The sequence below is a fragment of the Panicum virgatum genome, chromosome 6N (genome assembly GCF_016808335.1).
Source record: "Panicum virgatum strain AP13 chromosome 6N, P.virgatum_v5, whole genome shotgun sequence".
Lineage (NCBI taxonomy): Eukaryota > Viridiplantae > Streptophyta > Magnoliopsida > Poales > Poaceae > Panicum > Panicum virgatum.
Genome location: NC_053150.1, coordinates 7,310,754 through 7,337,095, shown reverse-complemented (window position 1 = coordinate 7,337,095; position 26,342 = coordinate 7,310,754). Strand labels below are relative to the sequence as shown.

At 44.2% G+C, this 26,342-nt stretch overlaps 3 protein-coding genes and 1 pseudogene across 3 annotated transcripts; 2 read left to right on the top strand and 2 right to left on the bottom strand.

The window, feature by feature from the left end:
* Nucleotides 1-54: 54 nt before the first annotated feature.
* LOC120677869 (probable inactive 2-oxoglutarate-dependent dioxygenase AOP2) lies at nt 55-6,516 on the top strand. The gene is made up of 3 exons (XM_039959068.1): nt 55-453; nt 5,824-6,148; nt 6,247-6,516. Exons 1-3 carry the CDS (start codon nt 101-103, stop codon nt 6,514-6,516), a joined length of 948 nt encoding a protein of 315 aa, XP_039815002.1. The 5' UTR covers nt 55-100.
* A 4,683-nt stretch (nt 6,517-11,199) lies between these two features.
* On the bottom strand, nt 11,200-14,533 carry LOC120677868. The gene is made up of 4 exons (XM_039959067.1): nt 14,468-14,533; nt 13,749-14,045; nt 12,881-12,994; nt 11,200-12,175 (listed from the first exon to the last, which is right to left on the bottom strand). The coding sequence occupies exons 1-4, from the start codon at nt 14,531-14,533 to the stop codon at nt 11,789-11,791; spliced, it is 864 nt and encodes a 287-aa protein (XP_039815001.1). The 3' UTR covers nt 11,200-11,788.
* An 829-nt stretch (nt 14,534-15,362) lies between these two features.
* LOC120680232 (2-oxoglutarate-dependent dioxygenase AOP3-like) lies at nt 15,363-17,608 on the top strand. Its single transcript, XM_039961841.1, has 4 exons — nt 15,363-15,787; nt 15,899-16,025; nt 16,514-16,711; nt 16,802-17,608. The coding sequence occupies exons 1-4, from the start codon at nt 15,426-15,428 to the stop codon at nt 17,021-17,023; spliced, it is 909 nt and encodes a 302-aa protein (XP_039817775.1). The 5' UTR covers nt 15,363-15,425; the 3' UTR covers nt 17,024-17,608.
* LOC120677867 lies at nt 17,090-26,089 on the bottom strand (annotated as a pseudogene).
* Between the last annotated feature and the right edge of the window lie 253 nt (nt 26,090-26,342).

Genomic DNA, 26,342 nt, shown 5'->3' with positions numbered 1-26,342 from the left:
AACTGATCCAAGGCACCCTGTTGACTTTGTGCAGCTACGTCCCGGTGGTCCAGCAGAAAGCCCGCACAGAGGCCCCGTGATCCGGCGGAAGGCGCGAGCCATGGAGATCGCCACGGTGGACCTCCGCGGCGTGGAGCCCAGCGGGCCGGGGTGGGAGGCCGCCCGCGCTGCGGTGACCGCGTCCATGGCGGTGCACGGCTTCGTCGTCATCGCGCCCGACGCGCTCGGCCCGGACCTCCGTCGGGCACTGTTCACCCGCGCCCTGCCGGAGCTCTTCGCGCTGCCGCTCGAGACCAAGAAGCGCACCTTCTCCACCAAGGGGCAGTTCAGGGGCTACATCGGCCAGCGGCCCGGCATTAACTGGGAGAGCCTCCACGTCGGGGAGCCCACCGACGCCACTAGCATCCGCGGCTTCGCCGACCTCCTCTGGCCGGAGGGCCACCCGGAGTTCTGGTGTGAGGAACCGCCCAAATTATCTCGAGTAAACCAGGTTATCATCCATTGATTAATTCTAGTTTAAGCGAGATAATCCCGGTAGTCCCCGGTATGCGTCTTGAGCAACGCTTAGGATTAACTCGCATACCGTTTGTTCACATCATAGCAACCATCATAAAAATACATATGAGAGCAAAATTTTAAACTTTTGAATACAAGTCTTATTTATCTTACAAAGCTCATGACTTTAACTAAACATAAACAACTATACATGAGGGTTTTTAGCAATTAAAGAGTTTCTTTACAACTAAGATGTATCCTAGGTCTAGGTGGATAACCTACCATGCTTTTCTTAAGATTCAGAGCCTAAATGCAGCGGATATTTAGAGAGTATTAGGTAGCAATAATGATGTCCTTGCCCATAAAACACCACTTGCTTAAGCTTTGAGCGAGTTCCACCGTCCATCCACTTTGCCGGCTCCGACGGGATGAACATGGCGGTCACTCCTTAGGAGAGAACCTGCAAAACAACTTAATGGCAGCACCGTAAATACATTTCATACTTGCAGAACTTATCCACAATACTATACATTTGCTGGATGCATGAGGCTAGTCAAGTTTTAATATTGATATATAAAAATGCGAGCATAGTTGTCAAGTGAATAAGCAAAAGACATGTGACAGTGATCGGGTGCTCTAGCCTAAGAGAGGGAGGGGGTGAATTAGGCACTATTAAAACCTTAACCTATGGCTCCAACTAGTTTGCACAAAACTTAAACTAGATCAAGCTATCTAGATGTGCAACTACGGTTCACCTTAGTGTGAAATCCTCATCCCAAAAGAGTTTTGCAACCTATAGCCAATCCTAGCAAGATACTACACTAAGAAAGTAAAAGCACAAAAGTTGCAATATGAAATGCGGAAGCTTAAAGGGAGGGATGAGAGAAAGCGAACTCTCGACACGAGGATTTATCTCGTGGTTCGGATTGCCACAAAGGCGCCCCTACGTCCACGTTGTTGAAGCACTCACGAAGAGTATCGCTTCCCGGCAATCAAGTCTCTTCCGTGAACACAATCACGGTCACCTTGATCCCGATCTTCACTAAGGGAGATTGACCATGAAGGAGGGGTCTCCGTCCCCCGCACAATGTCGTCGACGCCGCTCCACACCAAGCCGGAGGGTCGTTGACTTGCCGGCGAGCCACCAATTGTTCCAAGGGGCCGGCGCACCATAATACAAGTGTGGTTCACTCTAGAACCAGCCACAAGGATCTCAACCTTGCTTGGTTACTCACTCAAGAGATAATCTAGCACTCACACTTTACAAAGCTAGTGCTAAAACCTAAGGATATGATCAATGAGCTCTTGTATGGCTTTGGAAGTGTTCTTGGGTGTGTATGAGATGTCTTGGGACTCCAGCAATCTTCAAATGGCCGGGGGAGCACATATATATAGGCCACCAAGTCGAACTAGCTGTTTGTAGCCATTGGCAGAATTCTGCGTAGGTATCAGAACTTCCGGTGAAGAGGCGTCGGAACTTCCGGTCACTCACAGCAACTGAAGTAGCCGTTGTCTTGATGACACAGTTGCAGCGACTCCAGAGACCATCGGATGAACCGATGCTATGGGCGTCGGTTCAACCGGTCACAACAGCAACTGGACTAGCCATTGGACTTCTCTTTTCTGCTGACGTCATTACACCGGTGCTCTGCTCCGATGGACCACCGATTCAACCCGTGCTGAAGACTTGGCTCCTGCGTGCTTGACATCGTCTCTGGAATATAGTACATCCAATGCAACGATGCCTAGCTTGACGCCGTCGGTTCAACCGGTGACTTGGCTATCTTGACTTGGTCTTCGCTTGATCTCTATTTGGTGCTCAGATTTGCACCGATGCCAGGGCGTCAGAACTTCAGACAACCATCGGATGCACCGATGCTGCATGCATCGGTTCTTCCAGTGCTCCTATTTTTTGCAGAACTCATCTAATTCAGTGTTTCTTTGAGTTCTTTCTTCGTGTATTGCTTTGCATGGCCTTTTTACTTCATCCCTGAGATCTAGAAATGTTCACTTAATAAAACTATTAGTCCCATTGATTGCGTTGTCATACGATCACCAAAATCACTCGAAATGGCATAAATGGTGCCATATTCATTACAACATGGCATCTAATATTTCTATATCAAGAACCAATACAATTGCATAAGTAAAGTGATCATGTATTCATGAGGTCAATCTTCCATAAACTCCACCACGAGACTCTACATTGGAGCGAACCTCAGAGAGCGTGCTCCATGATCGAGAGCGCAGCTATTGCAATTGATTAATACCCTGCAGGGGTGTACAACTTTTCCCACACGACACGAGACCATAGGCCATACTACCCGTCGGACTGTAAGCAATGATTCACGTGTCAACTGTTCGCATACTCATCCCCAACGCTGAGACGAACGGCCGGGATGGACAGGTGCAACGGAACCGCCGGCTACACCCCATCTCAAACCGCGCCGAATCCGCTCAGTGAAAGGTGCGCATATGGTACTGAGCTTACCATCCCATTATAAAGCATGTGGTTTGTACGAAAAAGTGCTCAAGAAACCAGCATCCAAAGAGACGGTCCTTAACCAACTCAAGCAAGCCTAAACCATTTGGATTGCACTTCCAACATGGCCCTACCACACTTTCTCAAGTCTTGACTCATCATTCATCTCTTGTTCATGTTTTAATCTTTCTCATCTACTCAAGTATATTTAGACAAACACCCTACAGCTCGCGAGTGATAGTGACCTTGCCATCTCTCAACTTCTACCGTAAGCAAAGCATGGCTAAGCAAATTAATTCGAGAAGTCTAAGCATACATACTTTACCTAGTATAAGTTGTTCTAGAGTTAAAAGGGAAAACATGCCAAATGGGTTCTACACAAGTCACATGAACTAGATAGGGTTAAGCCCATGCACAAGCAATAATTTATAATAGCAAATTAAGATTCAAAAGTAAGGTTTGAGATACATAGGTGCCTGCCTTGGTACTCCGCAACCGCGACACTCCGGAATGTCATCCTCTAAGAAAGTAGACAAATGCATGAATTAGAAAGGATGCCAATGCATATGCTTATGATAAATTAGAACTGATGCCATGAATGCATATGCTTATGAGATGCAATGACTTATGAGAGGTAAAGACTAAGATAATTCAAAGTTATTAAGTAAGCAATTCAAAGAGATAAATTAGGGCACACACAAACAATGCATAGGGTGGGGATGCAAAACAATTATTCATACAAGCACACACTCTACATGAGAAGTTGTAACATGAGGTTGCCATCAAAACTGAGTTGTGCTAATATTATTTGTGATATAATTAAATTAAGAATAAGAAACCCATCACAACATCACGCATCAACCATGGAAGTTAGTTCATGATCGCTAATATTTACAACAATATATCATGGCCCTACATAATTAACAAGAGTGGTTCATGATTTTAGAAAAAGCATCATAAACTAATTAACCATGCATTCAACTAGGGAACAAGTTCTTAATTAATAAATTAGAAACTACATGAACATACAACTATTGCATAGGTTTTATTAATTTTAGACCGTAGATAAAGGTTGAGAAAAGTACACAAAACTGAATTCACAATTTTAGAGGTACATATGTATTTATTGTGCAATATACTATTTAACTAGTTAACTAGATCTAAACAAACATAAATTAAACTGTACAAATCTACAAAGAATTCACACAAAAAAATATGTCTAATGGATAGCACACATCATAAGGAAGCTAGCAAAATTGGTTTCATAATTTTTGGACTAATAGAGAATTAATTATGTAATTAATAAGGTAAACACATATTTAATTAAACTGGAAAATAATATAATTATTTTGGAAGCAAATATATTTTAATCAGATAGAGAAGGTCAAGACAAAACCAACAAAATTTGTTTCACATCAATCAGAGCTATTTTCAATTTTATATGAATTTTTCAAGATAATGCAAGCTCATGCACTAAAAGCAGGCAAATGGTACTATTTGCTACAGTAACCCTGGATACTCCGGGTATCAACCTGGAAACTCCGAGTTTCGCTGACCCGGAAACTCCAAAAAAACACCCGAAAACTTCGGAAATTACCCGGATACTCTGGGAAAATGTCCAGAAACTCAGACCGGTGAACATCGAGCTCGTCACCGGCGATTCCGACCACGATTTGGGGTGGGGTTGGTTCCTAGAGGTTCCTGGAAGTGTGGGGAGTCTATTTTGGTAGCTAGAACCGACATGCATTAGGGTTTTAGAGCTCTAGGTCATCAATGGTGAAATGCCATGAATGAGTTAGGGATCTTGAATGAGGGCACAAGAAGGAAGGTGAACGGCGAGGGGAGAACACCGGTGATGAGTAGAGCACGAGCAAGGGGCCACTTGTTGGAGTAGAGCGGCGTCGGCGTAGATCGAGTCGATTTCCTCCTTGAGGGCTTGAGGAAGATGAAGAAGAAGCTTGGGGATGAACTTCTCCTTGGTCTCCGGCGAGGAAGAGGTGGCCCAGGTGATGGAGAAGCTCGTGCGTTGTCCTCCTGCGATCATTAGGCGAAGTAGAGGGCTTCAAGGGTTGGAGGGATGGTGGAGCTCCTCCATGGCTGCTTGGAGTAGAGAGAGAGGTGGGAGTGAATGAGGGTGAGAGAGAGGGCAGGGGTGCCCTGGTGGGTGTAGGGAGCTCGGGGTGACGTGTGGGGTTCGTGGAGGCACGTGGCGTCCATGTCCAGGTTCAGCCCCGCATACTCCGGACCGAACAAGTTACATAACATTATGTTTCGTACAGAAATCTTCTTTCTTTTCTCCAGTCTTCAAAACTAATCTTCCAGGCCTCTAAAAATTCCACCAATTTTTGTGTTGATACTAGAAATCAAGAGCAACCCATTTTGCCTAGAATTGGTAGAAAATCTATTGTAGATTTCAAACGAAAATTCTTCCCAGAATGCTATTTCTGGGTTTTCGGCTAAGCTGTTTGGCTTCGAGATGGTTTCCTAAAATCCCGGAAAAATCACCTAAATTCATATTTTTCAAAGTAGTATTTTATAAAAATAACTCCCAACATAAATCATATAATGAAAATGCAAGTTGGTTCACAAAGCAAGAGTTCAAAAGGCATTAATAATTCAAAATTAAATTTAGATGCATTCAAATCAACCACAAAATATTTATGAATGCTTAACAAAAGCTCATATGCAATGTTTAACATGATAATTATATTTGGGTCGTTACATCTGGTGAGACCAGCTGTCTTGTCTTTTGAGTTTCGATTTGCTAGCACCTTGAGATGCTCTTGTCGTTCTGTTCTGAATTGGGGAGAACAAACTAAAATCGATCACTTTTCTCCTACGCCCAGCGAGACGATCGTGTCGTTCGCCAAGAACATGCTGAAGCTGGAGGAGATGGTGGAGGCGCTGGTCCTGGAGGGCCTCGGCGTCCGTGGGGAGAGCATCCGCGCCCACTTGGACATGCTCGGGCACGGCATCCGGATGTCGCACTACGGCGCGCCGCCGAGCACGGAGACCGCCATGTCCATGGAGCCGCACTACGACGACAGCATAGTCACCACGATCGTGCAGCACGAGGTGGAAGGCCTGGAGGTGCACGTCGGGGACGGGCGCTGGGCCGCCGTCCCTGCCGAGCCCGGCACCTTCGCCTTCGTCGCCGGGGAGCAGCTCAGGGTACGATACGATCTACCACCCACCTCTCCTCGCACGGGGCCGGCCAATCGCGATTACTCCTCGACTGAATTGCTGTATACCCGACCCGTCGCGCGCAGGTCGCCACGAACGGGCGCGTGCCGGCGTGCCTCCACCGCGTGCGGACGCCGAGCAACCGCGAGCGGTTCTCGGTGCTGTTCGGCCGCCGGCAGAAGGATGGCGTCGCGGTGCGCGCGCTGGAGGACCTCGTCGACGCGGAGCACCCGCTGCTGTACAACCCCCTGAGGCACGAGGAGTACTCCAATTGGCGTTACTCGGAGGAAGCGCACAAGTTCGAGGATCCACTCAAGGTGTTCTGCGGTGTGGAGAAGGCCGGAGCCATGGTTTGATGGAAAGCTTGCAAGTTGCAAGTCAGCTTGTCGATCCGTTCGGAAGTCGCCATTGTGACTTGTGAATGTGCTATACTATACTGTTATTCAGTCCTCCGTAACTGAGTTAATTAAATCACGGTTTGGTTTAAGTTGCATACAGTGACTCTATTGAAACTTTGGACCAATAAATATCAACTTTTAAAGAGAAATTGGACGTTATAAATTCAAAAGTGATGCGAGTATATTTGTCTTTGAAAAAATATCTTTTATAGAGCACTGATACATAGTGCCTGGAACAACCGATGTAAATATTCTCATCGGAAAATTTAGGGCAGCATATGCAGAACAACTCTTGCAACCAAATGAACCAACAGTTGCTGCAGAAGCAGAACATTGTCATATGTTCTTTAGCTAAAAGTCATTTGGAATTGGAATTGTAGAATATGCATGAGAAATTCTAGAGGAAAAGGTCAAAATTCAAGTGGTTCTGAAAGTTAAAAAAGAGCAATATGCCAAAGTTAGTTACACACATCATAGTAGCCATAACACTGGGAAAGTCAAAGATAATTTTGGACACATAACTAGCAACAAATAGCACAAATAAGAAAACCCAAAGGTCTAGTTTATGACGAACCATGCTCCTGGTGATATGTCTAGTACTGGTTCCTCCTCTTGGTTGGGAGCTTTTATCGTCTTTTCTTTTCCTTTCATGAGAGGCCCCTCTTGGTTTTTTTTTTTTGATCAAGAGGCCCCTCTTGGTTGTTGGCCGCACTGATTGGTGAATGGTGGTTGATGAGTTGGAGTAGAACTACCAAGATGCCATCCTCATGCTGGCGGTGAATGGTGATTGTGAAGCAACTTTTCAAAGTGAAAACGCGATTTTGGTTATGCAAACTAATCCAGCTAGCTCATTCTTTTTTAAGAACTATATCATGTGTAATTTTGTTCTTTTTCTGTTTCCTACTGCTTTCTTGGCCTCTAGGGTTCTAGCACCTTTACTATGAAGTAACCATAGTCACACATGTCGATGTCTAGCAGAACCATTTTTTTAATCAAGCTACCAATTTTCTTCAACACTATTAATACGGTATCTACCAAATATATTCCAGAGCTGTAAAATTTCAAAAATATACCGTGTCATAAATATTATTATCTTGTTATATAAATTTGATTAAATTTTAAAAAAACTTTAACTCTCCAAAAGTCTTGAAATGACTTATAATTTGGAACAGAGTAAATACTTAACAATAGATTGGCCGACGTAATACTTACTCTACTGGACATCCGGCCCGCTGCACGAAATTGATTCTCATCCCATGTACGATTTAGTCAGCTCGTCCAGCGACAGCGTGCGAATACTATGCTCCTTGCATACCTACCTTCTGTATAAAGAAAGAAAAAATTATTCATAATGTATATACATTTTTTGCATATAGAATAATTAGTTTGTCCGGTTAAAATTAATTATTTTCTTTATGAACTAAATTATTTATTTCTAATATTATTTGTTCTCTATGTATAGGTGTTTGTACAAAATGTATGTATATTTATTCTTTTAACTCATATAATTTGTTCTAGGGATATAAATTTTTGTTCGTAAGTGAATTCAATTTATTCTATATTTGAAATTATTTGTTCCATAAGTTCAAATAATTTGGTCCAGGTACACACATATTTTTTCTGCGAGTATGTGAGTTTGTATAATTTGTTTTGTGAGTTTTTATAAATATGTTCGGATCAACTTCCTTCCTTGAAGTTGTACATCATTTTAGTTTCTTCAAGTTGAAACTTTTATAATAATCAAATTTATAAAAATGATGACTTTTTATGAACCATGATGCGATATAGGTGTGCCAACATAACATGCCACGTAGGATGAATGGTTAAATTGAGCCAGGTGAAAACATTTGATGACTAAAATTGTCGTTTTTGAAGTTTGAGAATAAAGTTGAGCTTTAACTGAAAATTTCGAGAATGAAATTAACTATTTCATATATTTATGGTCTTTTTTATTATTTTTTCCAGTTCAGCCACTAGAGCATAATATTTACCTAATCCAATTCATGGCACGTAGGATGAATGATTAAATTGAGCCAGATGAAAACGTTTGAGGACTGAAATTGTCGATTTTGAAGTTTAGGTATCAAGTTGAGCTTTAACTGAAAATTTTGAGAACGAAATTAACTATTTCATATATTTATGGTCTTTTTTATTATATTTTCCAGTTCAGCCACTAGAGCATTATATTTACCTAATCCAATTCTGCAGTCGATCACTTGCAGCGATTCCGACAATCGATCTTCTCCCACCTGTTGTCCCATGTGGGACCTGCCATAGAAATTAATTATTCCACAACCGAGCTCCACAGTGCCTAAATCCGAACATGTCATCCGGTTTCCAAATTTCACAGGACTCTCCGGCCACCTCTTTCCAGTTCTCCATTTCCATTCTCTTTCTCTTATCAGATCCTAAGCTCCCAACGGTGGCGCGGCGCGGCAGCTCCGGCGAGGGCTCCCATGGCCCTGCCCCTTCGCCGCGCCCGCCGGAGGCCGCTTGGGCTCCTCCCGTTGCGTGCCGCTACAGGAGCGAGGATCCAGGAGCCCGCACTTTGATGAACCGAGTGACAACGGTGATGTGACCGACATCTTTTTTCCTTTTTATGTTTTTCTTTTCTCTATACTTTCTATGTGGCAAAGTTATAGTATAAGTTTTATATATAAATTTATCTTTTCTCATAAGTTTATTTCTTTTTTTTGCATAAGTTATATCAATAATTTGTTGCATTTGCAGATCTTTTTTCTCCAAGTTTGTTTGTGTAGCTTTTTTTTCTTGAAAAAGTTAACTATGTATTTTTCTGAATAGATTATGTTATAAGTTTGTTATATAAAAACGTTTAGCATAATTTTGTTTGTATAAATGTATTTTGCATAATTCATGTGATATAAATATGTTTATAATGTTTGTGTATAAATTTGTTTTATATAAATTTATTTATATGCATATAAATTATGTACATAAGTTTGCGTTTAGAGCATCTCCAAGTATGAATAGAGTAAAAAACGTTTAGTTAATACTTTGCTAAAAATTATTGAGAGTAAAAAGAAATAACCTTGCCAACAGTTCCAATCAAAAACTATCCAAACAAAAAAAAATGGTTCCACATCATCAAAGAGGTGTGCCTATCTTGATTATATTCACGGCAGAATCACAAAGTCGTTGCAGCTCTATCTATTTTTTCATGTCACGTTTATATGCTCCGTCGCCGTCTGTAAGCATTGACCAGGCTAGGGATGGCACCTACGGATGCGGGTGTGATGAAAATCCGCCCGCAGACAAATCCGTGGGGTTGGAAAAAACCACCCAAATCCAATCGTGATAGATCCGCGGGTGAATTTCTACATCCGCACCCGGCGGGTTTCAGGTACCCATGGGTGTTGCAACAGACATAATAAAATACTCAAAATCATCAATTTAAATAGTCAAACAATACATTTCTATAAGTAATAAGAGCAAGTTAACAACAAATCCTTAAGTTCAAAATAATAAATAACAATTCAGCGTAGCAGCAGCACCACAAATCTACAATTAAGTGTTACAATACACTGAACATCCACGTATTTATATGCTGGATATTGCTAAATAGGCTGGACCGATACTATCTATATAGGAATTTATAAGTATGGTGCACGTGCAGGTACAAAGGCACTTCTGGGTCAAATTTGAAATCCGCACTCGCACTCGCACCCGTCGAGTCTTAAATCCACGGCTACCTGCAACTGCGGGTGGAATTGCCATCCCTAGACCAGGCCCGCACTCCACACTAGCCTGTACCTGCGAGGGCGGCCCACCAATCAGTCCCTCTGCAATAACTGCAGCGGAGGCTCATCCGATCTAGACGCCGGAGACGCTGCGTGCTCTGGTAGAATAATCAACATCGACAGGGTTATCAGCAGCTATGCGTTAGCGAAGGACGCAATTGCGTGGTCAAGAGCAGCTTGTCCAATGAGTTGTCATCCATAGTTGCTTCAAAGTTTACTGGATGAACCATCATCGGACAATGTTGATGAATTCATTCTTTTTGCTGCTGAAATCGTGCAAAGTCATTCGTGATCGGAAAAAAAAACACGGTGAGTTCTCTTTGGGTCTTTTTGGTGATAGAGAAGGATGGGGGCGAGGTCAAGAAAGGGACGTCGCACCGTTAACAGAGGAGATGCCGCGCCATCGAAGCCGCACAGGTAGAGGCTGTGCCCTGGATTGAGAACCAGCATGTTGAAGAGAGGCTGTGCCTCTGCTGCACTCGGATATCTGTGGTACTAGTAGCAGGTGGATCACACCCACCTGCTACTGCGCATTAGAAGGTGATACTACTAGGCCTGCTAATGGGGATATACTCGCCCCTTCCCCACCCCTACCCGCAGCAGTTCAATTATTTTTTGACAACCCGCCCCAATCCACATATTTAATTAACCAACCCACCCCACCGATGGTGGGTTATGCCTGGGTTATTGCTGCGCACGATACTGGGCTCCTCATTATCCGAGCTGTTCAAGCAACAAGCCTGAGAGGAAAGATGCAACACTGGGGGGTAGCTCCTGATTGCAAGGGCTCGTCGCAGGAACCCTTGGACTGCCTGGCGCATAGACGAGGGAAGACGACCCCTCCTTACATTTACAGAAACAGCAACAGCAGGAATGAGCTGTACATAAACTACACTTCATGGAAAAATATTGCTTGACAATTAGACGGAAAGAACCAGCTGAGAGATAATAGGTCGCAGCTTCCAGATTACATCAAATGCTCCTGCAAGAAACTAAAAAAAAAACATAATCACTACTGACTGTAAGTTATATGCTGTATCAACTACTAAAGTCACCTCTGAAGCAACAGATCCAACCTTCAGATACTACTAAAAACCATGTAGCTATCATACAAGTTTCTCAACAACTACATCTAAATTAAGGCAATATCATCTTCTCTTTGATTCCATAGTCTGTCAGAACAGTTGTAATGGCTTCCTCAATAGCAACACCTGTATGTGGATACTTCACATCCTTAAATGCAATTATCTTTTTCTTCAAAACAAAATCAGGGCCAATATAGTGGGTTGTAACACAAAGATATCCCAACTTTTGGTTTGATGTCCAAAGATCCGAAGTGAAGCATATACGAGAGCTAAGACTCTGAAGTTCACTTCGTAATTCTTTGCTCTCTCAAACTTAGCAACACAATCATTACGAATCGTTTGTCTCCCTATGCCGCTAAAAGTAGGTTGCATTGACTCCATCCAAGGCTAAAAACCTTCATCATCAAACTTGTTGAAAGCTACATCAGCTCTAACAATCCATGCAATCATCAGGTCACGACTTCTCTGCTTATTAAAGGTGAATGGACAACCATCTGGCTTTTTCTTCATTGTAGCGACAAATCTGTTCCTATCATCATTAGGGACTTTGGGGCAGTACTCTGCAATGTGAGTTCGAAGGCTATTTGTACCTGATTTTCTATTTGCAATCAACTTTGTTCCACAGTACTTGCAAATTGCTTTTAGTGCACCATCTATCCTGACCAATTCCGGCTCATAATACTCCCAGATTGGTGCCTTTCTATTTGGTGTTTGTGACGAACTATTACCAGTGCTCTCACTTGTACCAGAGGCCTCTAACTGAAGAGAAGACATCTGTTTCAGAAATGCATAAATGATACAGGTTTAGCTAGGATTTCCAACTACTAACTGGTTTAAAGTGTCATGATAGAACTGCATGTCTGCATAGGCCAGGTAACTGTTTGCTTATATTTTTAGAAGTTAAACATGCATGGGTTATCTTGTTGTAGAGCTCTTAAACTCTAAAGAAGACCTTTCAGTACTATAGCAGTCTAGTAGTAGCAGCAATATCAGCAGTGCCAAGTGCAGCAATATCAGCAGCTATACACAGCAATATACATGAAATGCAGCAATATCAATAGCTATTTGAACAACAAAAATAGCTGCCAGTCTGAAAAATAATTAATGGTTATGCCAATCATTGATTTCACAAACTAGTACTAATAGAAAACAAGCAAAGCCAGGAGGTGACAAATAACAACATCTAGAAATCATGATGCCAAGTTTTATGTATCAGTAAATCCTACAAGCTTCACACCTCCAATTCAGCAACAGGACAGAAACTATTTTAGGGCCACAAAGACAAATCTTAATTCTCTGGTCTGGTAGTCCAACTTTGTCTGATCATAATCCATGACTATGAGTAATCTAAGCATGCTAATGAGATCAACTTAAAGCTATTGGTCCAAAAAAAAACCCTGAACTGGAAGCAGATAAAAAGCGATGTGGGAGGGCATGCGGTGGAGCAACCTGAACCTAGCTTAAACTTGAGCGGATTACCTCGAGATGTTTCTCTGTGACTCTGTGATCTGTTGGTGCAGATGAATCCGGGTCAGCGGCGGCTTGGCCGTCGGCGCGGTCGGCGGCAGCTTGGTGTATTGATTTAAAACAGAACTGTAACAAAAGAAAAGGAATGTTGGTATAACAATCAAAATGTTGGCAGATTGTAACTGTTACACAGTCACATATTATAACAATCAAAAGATAAGCAATTGATGATATAGGGCATGCAAATGTCCTTCAGGTTGTGACTGACAATGCACAAAAATGGTTGGAAAGATCAAAGATATTATGGACTTTAATAACCTGCACAAAAATGACTTTTCAGAAATAGAAGATATAATTTGGCAGCAGTGGCAGCGAGAGTTCTTTCCCAATCTATCAGTAGTTCATCAGCAGAGAGACTTTGGAGTACCTGCGGATACATCCACAGTGCAAAGAGGAACAAGCTGAATGTAAAGACAGCTGACAAACTAGTCTATATCCACCATAATCTGCGTCTTTTGTCAAGGTCCACTGATAGCTACAAAGACGGAGCACATGCCAACTGGGATGTAGATCCTGAAAATTCTAATATCTAAGGGTAAACACTAGTAGTTCTAAGCTGAAAGTAATCTATTTGAGTTTTTTCTATTAGCATGTTCCTGATCTTGTAAACTTGCTTGTAGGATTATGATGCAAGAAGATCAATGGACTACCAGCGAACTTGCGATGAAGCTGAGCTGCTGTGGAATGCAATTTCAGGGGAGGCACCGTGGATCATACTGGATGAACGGTGAGGAGAAGAGGAGGAGGAACCCTGCCGAATTTTCCCTGGGAGGAAGCGGATAGTGAAGAGGATAGAGGAGACATGGGGTCGGAATCGGACCTGGGGAGGACGACGCGACCCGGATGGTGTGGTGGCGGTGGCAGCCGTCTTCCTCGTCCATCCTCCTCCTCCACCGGCCGGGACTGCCTCCGCCTGGGAGTGGAAACGAGACCTGAGAAGAGTAGCTAGCTCCACCAGCTGCGAGGCCACACTCTTCCTGCCTGCCGACGGCGGCGAGCGACCCGCGCCGCCCGATTTTGTAGCCCTAGCTCTGACAGCGACCCTGCAACGGAGACGGCGTTGGTAGCCTGGAAGAAAGCGAAGCCAGCGGCCACAGATCTGGCGATCCCACCGTGCCTACAGCACCCCCCCCCCCCCCCACCACACACAGATCTTGGCATCTTGCAAGAAGAGGAAGGGAGCCAATGAGCCGTTGAGGAAGACGAAGAGGTGATGCGCAGGAGATGGAGATGCAAAGTAGAAGGGGAGTACCTCGATCTGTGGACGTCGGAGGAGGGGAGGTGCGGCGGCGATAGTGGCCGGCAGTGGTGTCGTCTTCTTGGCTTCCTGCGGGAGCAGGCGATCTGATCCGTTTCTACCCCCACCCCGCCCCAACTCGCAGATGCAGCCCACCCCGCCCCAACCTGTTGGCCTCTAAACCCATTACTACCCACACAAACGGATCTCCATTCGAAAACCCAGGAATCATATACATCTTCCGGAAGATAAGAAGACCATTGAACTTTCAGTATTTGAGATCCGTGCAAAGTGCATGGAACGATGAGATTGGAGCAATTGGGGAGCAGTGCTAAGCGCCTGTGCGCCTCCGCCTCCACAGTGTGCATGGCTGGACATTGGTGGGTGGACGTAGATTCCATTTAGATTCAAAATATTAATCCTATTTTTCTTTCAAACCGTAAATATATTTTAGATTCCGTTTGAAGCATGATGTTATTTGGAATTTATGCAACAAAACAAGATCGCATATGCATATATTTTAATTAATTTTATTTTTTCTAAAAAATCAACATTCGAAGTATACTATTGCAACTTTTGAGCATACACATGTTCAACATTTTGTACATGCGGTTTCAACATTTTCATATAAAATATTTAACTAGTTCATAAGAAATATTGTATTAAGTTTGAATGAATGTTGAATTATGTATTTTAAAATATTGACTGTAGCGGTTTAGTGAAAATGTTACTTGTCAATGGAGCTTAAAAAGAAAAAAAATGAAAGAACATCTACTAGCATCTGCACCTTCCAACTAGTAGCGACGTGCAAGTTTCACATGCTTACTGCATGTGCTTGCATGATTCAAACAATGAAGCGGGCCAACGGGGCATTGTCGCTGTGAGACTTTAATGGGCCGTACGACACAACAATTTATATAATGGGCTTTATAGATATGCCTATTATCCAACTTCCAGAAGAGGTATAGGAGCCCCCGTCGCTCCGCCCCAAAATGCCCATCCAACCCCGCCCCACTAGCGGGGCTAGATACTGCGCATTAGAAGGCCTCGCAATATTTTTATAACATGAGATTTAATTTGTTAAGTGCAATGACAGAGACTTTCACCGTATCACACCCACTATTAGCTCAGGATAAAACGTCAGGTACGCACACCATGAACTCGTGCTCTGCTCAATCATTGCTCATAGGTTGACTTTTACTCGAGGCTAGATCCAAGGCAAGGCAAAGCGGATTCAGCGAAGCCGCTGGGGAGCAGGCCATGGAGCTCGCCAAGATCGACCTCCGCGGGGTGGAGCCCGGCGGGCCGGGATGGGAGGACGCCCGCGCCGCGGTGGCCGCGTCCATGGTGGCGCACGGCTGCGCCGTCGTCGTCGCCGTCGAGCACGACGCGCTCGGCCCGGAGCTCCGGCGCGCGCTGTTCTGCCGCGCCATCCCGGAGATCTTCGCGCTCCCGCCGGAGGCCAAGCAGCGGAGCGACTCCCGCTGGGGCCCGTTCAAGGCCTACATCTCGCAGGTCCCCGGCATGGCCATGGAGAGCATCCGCGTCGCCGAGGCCGCCGACGCCGGCCGCGTCCGCGACTTCGCCGGCGTCCTCTGGCCGCAGGGCAACCAGGAATTCTGGTCCGCAAACCACCGACTCTTTCAGCATTTCGTACCATCGATCTTTTAAACATACCAGAGAACCATCCCGTGTAAAAATTCCTCATGGCGTCGTCGGACCCGGCCGTCCAGCGACACGATCGTGTCGTTCGCCAAGTGCATGCTGAAGCTGGAGCGGGCGGTGGAGACGCTGACCCTGGAGGGCCTCGGCGTCCGGGACGAGAGCATCGGCGACCACCTCGCGTCGCTCACCCAAGGCGTCCGGCTGACGCGCTACGGCCAGGGTTTTCCTTACCGGTAAGGAAAAAAAATCGGAGGTCAGGGAGAAACGCGTTTATCGGATTTCTCGGAAAATTATCGGATTTGTCATTTTTATTTCGGATGAAATTTAGAAAAAAATTCTCAATTTATACAGAAAGTAACCTAGATTATTTCCAAACAATCTAATAGTATAAACAAGATACAACAATGCATATAAATATGACTTTCTTGCCACAACAAACAGTCTGTTTAATATGGCCACCGCTATCGCCATGGCTTCCTATGAAGTCGTAGAGGGACCGAGAGAGATGGGAAATGGAATATGAATAAGATTTAGTGTTAGGAGGCAGCGGGGTGGCCTGATATTTGGCTGCACCAATTTGGTTTGGGTGGATATTCAAAAGGGCCGAAAATTTCGAGCGATAAGTAAAAAAACCGGACCCCGCCGAGAAAGATTTTCGGTTTTCTCGGAAAATTCTCGCCGAGAAATTTTTGCTTGGCTACGGCGCGCCCCCGGACAGGGAGACCGGCGTGTCCATGAAGGAGCACCGCGACGACACCATGGTCACCGGGATCGTGCAGCACGAGGTGGAGGGCCTCGAGGTGCGGGCCGGGGACGGGCGCTGGCACGCCGTGCCTCCCGAGCCGGGCACGGTCACCTTCGTCGCCGGCGAGCAGCTCAGGGTACGTCCGGTCCGGATCGACGCCGTCGCTCCTCCGATCGACCCGTCACGATTACCCGATTGATGAGTCTCGCTCACGAGCATCTCGCAGGTCGTCACGAACGGGCGGGTGCCGGCGTGCCTCCACCGCGTCAGGACGCCGAGCAACCGCGACCGCTTCTCGGTGCTGTTCGGCTGCCGGGCCAGGGACAACGCTACGGTGAGGGCCATCGATGAGCTCGTCGGCGGCGACCAACCGCTGGTGTACACGCCCGTGAGGTACGACGAGTACCCCAGCGCGCAAATCCGGAGCTCCACTGATGAAGCGGCGTGATTTCTGTTCACACATATATACAGATACAGAGGGATACAGTGTTGCAGCTGTGGAAGAATCCAACTTTTACATCCCTTTGCAATAAGTACCGAAATTGTCTGGCTGTTGAAAGAAGAATACTTGTAAGAAGCGAATAAAACAGCAGGAAAGTTGCCACTTTTGATCGTGGAGAGCATGCAACCTCCCAAGGGTTTCCATGTCCTGCTGTAGCTGCTTCACGCTGATCCTTAGGAAGGAGAGGTTCTGAACATGCGAGTGGTTAATCCAAACTGGCAGCTTCCGGAACCAGCAGCCATCTACTTGTAAACTGCGGAGATTCTGAGGCCCAACCCAGCCATTCACGTCATCTATTTCTTGGATGTGGATAGATAAATTCTGGAGTTTTTGCAGCTTGCGTAGGCACTCTGATAATGCCAGTGCGCGGAAGTAGCCAGCTATATCCAGCACTCTCAGTTCTGTTAGATGTCCCAGCTCTTCTATATCGTCACCCGTACTGATGTATGACCTTGACAGCTCTTCAAGGGATATGTTAGACCCCTGCTGGTCCCTTTCATAGCAGTTCCAAATGACCATAAACTTTCTTCATTCGAATTGGCATCATTATTAATGTACAGGCACTTTAACTGTCTTGGCTGAACAATATTGGACGGCAATGCTGGAATGCAACTGTTTGAGATGTCCAACACCTTTAGAAATTGCAGGTTCCCTATTTCCTCAGGGAGCTGAACAATATCTGTAGAACGTAGTCCTAGGCATCTCATGTGAACTAACTTCCCAATATACTTGAGGTTGTAACCATGTGAAAGATCACAATTTTCCAAATGCAGCACACGTACAACTTCGAACCTTGAAAGGGCTGGTATTAGATTTACAACAGAGGAAAAGACAACCACTGACCTCACTTGATGCATCTTCATTGTAGCCCCAAATGTACCATGACCCTCCTTGTAATTTTGGAGGCATAACCTTCGAACCTTTTGTGATGGAGACCTGTGACCCACATCATTCAACATGGTAATAAAGTTTTCTTCACTTGCTATGGAATGGTGATCAAGAACCATATCATGTACACGGCAAGAATGTATCTTCATGCCATTCCTATCATACACAGCTTGGATCATACTTGTGTTTACGAGCTCATTAAAGTAACTCTCTCCAACTTCAAATACATTTTGCTCTTGTTTCCGACAATATCCACATCCATATCAAACGCTTTTTCTCAATTTCATAATCTTCTGGAAACACATATAAATATAACAAGCAAGTCCTTAGATGGGATGGCAGATTATAATAGCTAAATAACAGGATATTTCTCATATTCTCCACGTCTAGGCTGTTTTCCATGCCCCTACCAATGGAATTATACACCTCATACCAGTCCAATTTATTTGTCCCTTTACTGGCCAGCAAACTAGCTATAGTAATGATAGCTTAAGGCACCCCAGCACATTTGGTTAGTATTCTGTCGGATACTTCAGCTAACTCCTCATTAGGACACTTTTCTTCATCTTTGTTGCCAAATATTCTTCTGTACAGTAATATTCTAGAATTGTGAAGACAAAGAGGTTTCATCTTGTAAGCACCACCGACTTCTTCAGCGACTTTCAGAATACGCGTAGTTGTGATAATTTTACAACCACGATTATTATCAGGCAAAGCATATCTAATTGTTTTCCAAACTAAGATATCCCATATGTCATCAATAACAACGAGGTACCTATAAATATTATTAGAACAAAAAGCCATGTTGTCAGAAGACAAAGCTTGTTAATTAGGAAGCAACTAGATTCGCATTGTAGATGATAAGTAATCTACATTTCAGAATCCTTCTGTATAAATCCTTCCAAAACACCACATTAAAATATGAGAAAACAAGTGATGAGAAAAAAGAGGGGGGATTCATATTGGTTCATAAAAAGGGAACATCTTATCCATGTATTCTATGCTAGCTTGCTTGAAGCCTTGTGAAAAAAGTGTAGGGAAACGGGTAGGCTACGCTAGCATCACTACTGCATATACACAAGATACTTGCGAGTAGAAGATCATAGATCGTTACCACTAGACGCGCAGCGCAGCGGAAGAAGTCACGCGTCGATATAGAGGAAGTAGTCGATCACGTCCCACGAACCGAGCTCCTCGTCCTTGATCCCAGCAGCCGATCAGCGCAGCAGTCGCAGCAGCGCCTCCACGGAGTCCACACGTACGGGGATGAAACGACGGGCGTCGGTGTGCTAGCACCACACGCACGGCAAGGGCGGCGGCCGAGAGGGGGGCGGCGGCAGCTACGGAAGTGGCGGGGCTCACCGGTTGTGTCGCCCCCTAGCCCCTCCCTCGTATATATAGGGCGTAATAATGGGCTTCTATCTCATAGGCCCATTAGTAACCCTAATCCCTCTTGGATCAATATCCTCTTGGGCCTTTAAACCGTATTGTGATGATGGGCTCTTGGGCATAGCACCAACAATCTCCCACTTGCACTAGAGACAATCATACAGGCAAGCTTTCCAACATTCCAAACCCCTTAAGTGTGTGACCCGTTAGGTTCATGTGTAGGTGGTCGTGATCGGAAATCATTTCCGAATCACAAGTCAATAGCGGCACCTAGCAGAGCATAGTAACTCACAAATACACATAAAGATCATATCGGCCGAACCTTAGATATACTCATACACCGATCCCTTTGCCACACGATACCAGTCAAGCTCAAGGCGAGATGCGTGCCACCTTTGTGATAGCTCGACCATTCTCTCGATCTAATAGTAGATTCTATTCATAACTAACCTTTAGTCATCATGATTAACTCTTTAATTACTTTGGCATGGCCATGCACTTTCAAATCCAACTATCTCGAGGGGCCCAGAGATATCTCTCCCGTTATCTAGGAGGGGCAAATTTCATCTTGATCCGCTCACATCCCATTCCATGTTTTATGAAACACCTGTAAGCTACTTTTGTAACTACCCAGTCACGGAGTAGCATTTAGCAGCCCCAAGATGCACCACTACACACAATGAGAAACAATGACGATCTCAGGTATAAGGATCTAGTAGATATAACACTCAAGAACAACTGATGGCACATACAAAATAACAATCCCAACATTGTCTTGGAGTGGGTCAATCCAACACTATGTTCACCAACATGTGTCCACATCATTAATCCGATATCTCCATATCCATGATCCGTGAAACATGATCATCAATTAATGCATGTCCTAGTCTCAACGTCATTGTTGTCCCACATAACGACATAAACTAGGGATAATTTAGAATCATATCATTGTCAACAAAGAGTTTCACGAATAAGTCACATACTTGATAATCAATGTAAAAAATAATCATCCATGGAACAAACAACAATTATTCATCATTACATAAACATACTCATGACACAAAAAATCTCCCACGCACACTAGAATTACTGATGTAAGTATCTAATACCCATAGATCTCATGTGTGCCTCATGCTTTGGTTGTGGGAGAGGCTTCGTCAACGGATCAGCAACGTTTAAATCCGTGTGCACCTTGCAAACCTTCACATCACCTCTCTCAACAAAGTTACGGATGAGGTGATACTTCCACAGTATATGTCTGGACTTCTTAGTTGTTCTAGGCTCCTTTTGCTAGTGCAACGGCACCACTATTATCACAATAGAGGCCCACTGGACTGGACGCACTAGGAACAACACCCAAATCAGAAATAAACTTTCTGATCCAAACAGCTTCTTTTGCAGTTTCGGAAGCTGCAATATACTCGGCCTCTGTCGTCGAATCAGCCACCGTATCTTGCTTGGAACTCTTCCAGCTCACTGCCCCACCATTGAGGCAAAAAACAAAACCGGATTGCGATTTGGAGTCATTTTTGTCTGTTTGAAAAACTAGCATCGGTGTAACCCTTTACAAGGAGCTCATCTTCGCCTCCAAATATTAGGAACATATCCTTAGTTCTTCTAAAGTACTTAAGGATACTCTTTACAATTGTCCAGTGAGCTTCACCGAAATCTGACTAATACCTGCTCATAACACTTAGAGCAAAGGAAACATCTGAGCGCGTGCAAAGCATAGCATACATGATCGACCCTATGACTGAAGCATAAGGAATCGTACTCATCCTCTTTTGCTCATCAGGTGTCGTAGTACACTGACTCTTGCTTAGAGTAATGCCATGTGACATTGGCAAGAAACCTTTCTTGGAATCTTGCATATTGAACCGATTCAATATCTTGTCAATGTACGTGCCTTGACTTAATCCAATTAGCCTTTTTGATCTATCTCTATAGATCCTAATACCCAGAATGTAAGCCGCCTCTCCTAAATCCTTCATCGAAAAACTCTTTTTCAATGAGGTTTTAACGGCTTCAAGCATTGGAATATCATTTCCGATCAGTAATATGTCATCCACATATAGGACCAGAAACACAAGTGCGCTCCCACTAGCATTTTTGTAAACACAAGGCTCATCTTCATTCTTGATGAAGCCAAACCCTTTGACTACTTCATCAAAACGAATATTCCAACTCCAAGATACTTGCTTCAATCCATAGATGGACCTCTGAAGCTTACATATTTTCCCAGCATTTTTAGGATCGACAAAACCTTCAGGCTGTGTCATATACAATCCTCACTTAGATGTCCATTAAGGAAAGCGATTTTGACATCCATTTGCCATATCTCATAGTCATAATATGCAGCAATTGCTAGGAGAATCCGAACATATTTTAGCATTGCGACGGGTGAAAAGGTTTCCACATAGTCAACACCTTGAATTTGTCGGAAACCTTTCGCCACCAATCGTGCCTTATAGATGTGAACATTTCCATCCATGTCTATTTTTTTCTTAAAAATCCAGTTACAGTCGACAGGTCTTACACTATCAATTTGATCGACCAAGTTCCAAACTTGATTATCATGCATGGATTTTAACTCGGATTCCATGGCTTCAAGCCATTTGTCGGAGTCGGGTCCCATCATTGCTTCTTTGTAGGTCAAGGGCTCATCATTTTCCATCAATAATACATGGCGCTCCTCCGTAATAAGGAGGTTGAGCTTGTCAGTAGCGCGACATGCCCTTATAGATCTTCGTGGGGCTGGTGCCTCAACTACGGGTTGTGCAACATCTTGCACATCCCGTGGATCTTCAGTGGGTGCTGAAACAGTTTCGGGTGTTTCCTGAATTTCTTCAAGTTGCACCTTGCTCCCACTAAATCCTTTTGAGAGAAACTCCTTTTCTAAAAAAAATACCATTGCGAGCGACAAACACTTTGCCTTCCGCCTTATTGTAAAAATAATATCCTTTGGTTCCCCTAGGATACCCCACAAAGAAGCATTTGTCTGACTTTGGAGTGAGCTTATCTGACATCAAACATTTGACATAAACCTCACATCCCCAAACTTTGAGAAAAGATAATCCAGGACGTTTCCCAGTCCATATCTCATATGGTGTCTTCTCAACAGACTTACTTGGAACCCTATTCCGTGTGAACGCAGCAGTTTCAAGAGCATAACCCCAAAATGACAATGGAAGATCAGCTTGGCTCATCATGGATCTAACCATATCCAACAAGGTTCGGTTCCTCCATTCAAATACCCCATTCCATTGAGGCGTTTCGGGCGGAGTTAGCTGCGGAATAATTCCACATTGCTTCAAATGATCACCAAATTCAAGGCTCAAATATTCTCCTCCACGATCAGATCGCAGAAATTTAATTGTCTTGCCTAATTGATTTTGTACTTCATTCTGAAATTCTTTGAACTTTTCAAACAATTCAGACTTGTGCCTCATTAAGTAGATATAGCCATATCTACTAAAGTCATCAGTGAAAGTGCTAAAGTCTTGGTGAAGTTTAGAACCAAGTCTGTCCAAAGTCTCAATGTAACCAATCATTTTGATCACATGAGGACTGACCGAGCTACCTTCTGGCAGCTTGCACGCAAACAATGACATTAAGATATTGAACCTCTCAGTCCTGGCTTGGTTCTGAAACATCCCACGCAGCCCCTCGATCATGGTGTGAGCATCCGTATGCTCATACTGCTTCTGCAGATCAGGGGACATGGTGGCGAGCATCAGACAGCTGACATCAAGTGAGTCATTGCAGTGCTTCTCATAAGCTCTGCGATCAGCAGCAGTTGCATTGTCAGGGAGATCATCAGGATATGGCTGCTCAAGAACATACTCACTTTTCTCTTGCCTGAGAACAATTCTCAGGTTGCGGTATCAATCAATAAAGTTTATTCCATTCAACTTTTCTTTCTCAAGAACAGAATGCAAATTGAAAGCGGAATTGTTACTGGCAGACATGATCTACAATATAAAAGTAAAGCAAGATTTCAGCACTAAGTTTATGTAAAGACTTTCATTAACTAATTTAACAAAAGACAACCTACTATATCAAAGTCATCTTCCCTCTAATGACATATAGTGGTTCAAGATCCATAATCACTAAAATCCTAGTGAGCTTTAGCATCACGGCTATAAAAGTAGTGATACAGGTAAGCAACAAATTGCTAATCACATCTCTATGCTACTCTTGTTTGTTGGGTGGCATCCAAAGCCCCGGCCCCAACCCTATGCCTTAAAGCCCAAAACTGTTTTGATAGCTTTGCTGAGTAAACCAATACTATGCTTGTGAATGTCCGACATCCACCCTATACAAAAGTGATAGCTGAGGGTACTCTACTTTGGTAAACCTACCACACAACGATCAAAATTTATAGGTGCAGCTATTGGTAAAAAGGCATAAAAAACTCAACCTTTTATGAGGGAAGCTATTCTATCATGATTAAAACATCCACCATATGTAAAAGCATGAAAGAATAGTATGACAGGAAAATAAACATCACAGGCATATAATCATATTATATTGTGAATAGTATGGCCTCTTGCAACACAATGGGCTCCATCGCCATGGCTCCAAGGTGACCTCCATTGCCATCCGTCCTGTCTTGTGGTGATCATCATCGCCATCATGATTGAAGCCTCCATGAAAAGATACTAAACTACTACATCTAATAGCTAGTGAAATAATTACATGAGGATTCAAACATCACAAGTCGACACGCAAGTCGTTATACAATAATGGTGCAACCTCAACCCGGTTGTGTTAACTTGCGACACGCAGGCCGCACAAATCATCACATACATCATCACATGACATTGAGGCCATACCATTCACATCACACCCTGCAAAAACAAGTTAGGCGTACGACGTGTTCTACCAAAGTAGCGCTTAGGAAGCTGCTATAGCGAGAAAGCAACGGCGGTTCCTATGAAAATCCCTATGAAAATCTCATCAGAGTCATCGCATCACCTCAAATCCGAGCCATTCATAATGCCTCAATTTTCACTAGGTCAATCACATTGACCGTGCAAACTTTGCACTTGAGAGGACTGCATCTACACATGACCTCGATCTGTTGGTTCAATCTGCTGACTATGCACACAGTTAGTCCCTGATGGTGATTCCAGCCGGTAGGGACATGTCATATGCACAACAGAGAAAGAACACAAACTAATCTTTTTGTCACATGCCGCGCAATCAACTCGCTCCAGTTTTAATCCCTTATGACCAATTGATCTAATCAAACCATGCAAAAGTAATAGATCCAATCTACTACAACAACATATCACCTATATGCTAATGATCCAGACCAAAAACTACGCAAGATGGCTCTGGTACCACTATAGGAAAACGGGTAGGCTACGCTAGCATCACTACCGCATATACCCAAGATACTTGCGAGTAGAAGATCATAGATCGTTACCACTAGACGCGCAGCGCAGCGGAAGAAGTCGCGCGTCGATGTAGAGGAATTAGTCGATCACGTCCCACGAACCGAGCTCCTCGTCCTTGATCCCAGCAGCCGATCAGCGCAGCAGCGCCTCCACGGAGTCCACACGTACGGGGATGAAACGCCGGGCGTCGGTGTGCTAGCACCACACGCACGGCAAGGGCGGCGGCCGAGAGAGGGGGGGGGAGGCGGCTAGGGAGGTGGCGGGGCTCACCGGTTGTGTCGCCCCCCTAGCCCCTCCCTCGTATATATAGGGCGTACTAATGGGCTTCTATCTCATAGGCTCATTAGTAACCCTAATCCCTCTTGGATCTATATCCTCTTGGGCCTTTAAACCGTATTGTGATGATGGGCTCTTGGGCATATCACCAACAAAAAGAATCTAATCTAACTACTCTGAGTAACGTTAAGGGGCAAAGGGGTTTGAACTGATTGTAGAATCCACTCAAAGTGGCGGAGTTGTGAAAAAAGAGTGGAGAGAAAGTTAATGGTTCAACAAGAAAATTTTGATAGTATTTTCAATAAGAAAGTTGGTATTTCTTCGGTTGTCCTACAACAAAAATTTCATAATCGTAAAATGATGGCAATTATTCACTGATTTGTTCATACCTCTTTTCTCCAAGGTATTCTCTAAGCTCATTGATGACATTGAAGCCTGCAATATTTCTCTTGCCAAGTTGATATAGCAAGTTCTTGAATAATTTATCCATGTCAGGAGTTTGAGACACTGAAACAAAAGCAGAGCAATCAAATTGTGCTCTAAGATTTTGATACACCACATTAGCAAGAGTTGTCTTTCCCAGCCCTCCAAATCCAACGATGGAAAGTATCTTTTCATGCTGCTTGGACATTCCATTGCCTTCCATCATCAACTTAATTAGCTCATCTCTTGCTTCATTAATGCCAACAAGCTCTGTCGTCTTCTCATACCGAGCTAGCAAACGAAGATCTACCATGACGGGTTTAGCAACCTCACCATTAACCTTGTACCGATCACGCCGCTTGGACACCTCTTCCACACGGCTCTTGATCTCCCTAATGTCAGTAGAAATCTTAGGGCGGATCTTGGGCTGTGTCAACCAATTGTGGCTCCTGCTAATGATCTTCTTGATGGCATGTGGTTCAGCAAGCTTGCTATCCTTGCAGCGCACAACGAATGTGTCAATTTTGTCCTCTATATCGTAGGACAGCTCCTTCACTTCCCTGGCCCAGATCTTGTCGACTTTGTTAAGCTTGTCAGCTGGTGCAACTGAGATCTCCTCAATAGCAGCCTTCATGCTCTCAAGCTCAGTTTGGAGAAACTTGATGCCGCCCTTGACCTCCTTTCTGCAGGCTGTACTCGCTGATGAGCAGATCGGCAAGCTTGGGGAGGAGGCTCGGCAGTGCCCCCGTCGCGACCTCCATGGACTCTGGCAGCCTATGGATGATGAGGATCAAGCTAGCTTGTTTGGTGTTTGTACAGAGAGCAGTAGTGCTTGGAGTTGAATTGTGGTGCTTAAGCTAGTAGCTTAGTAGAGTAACTATCCTGGA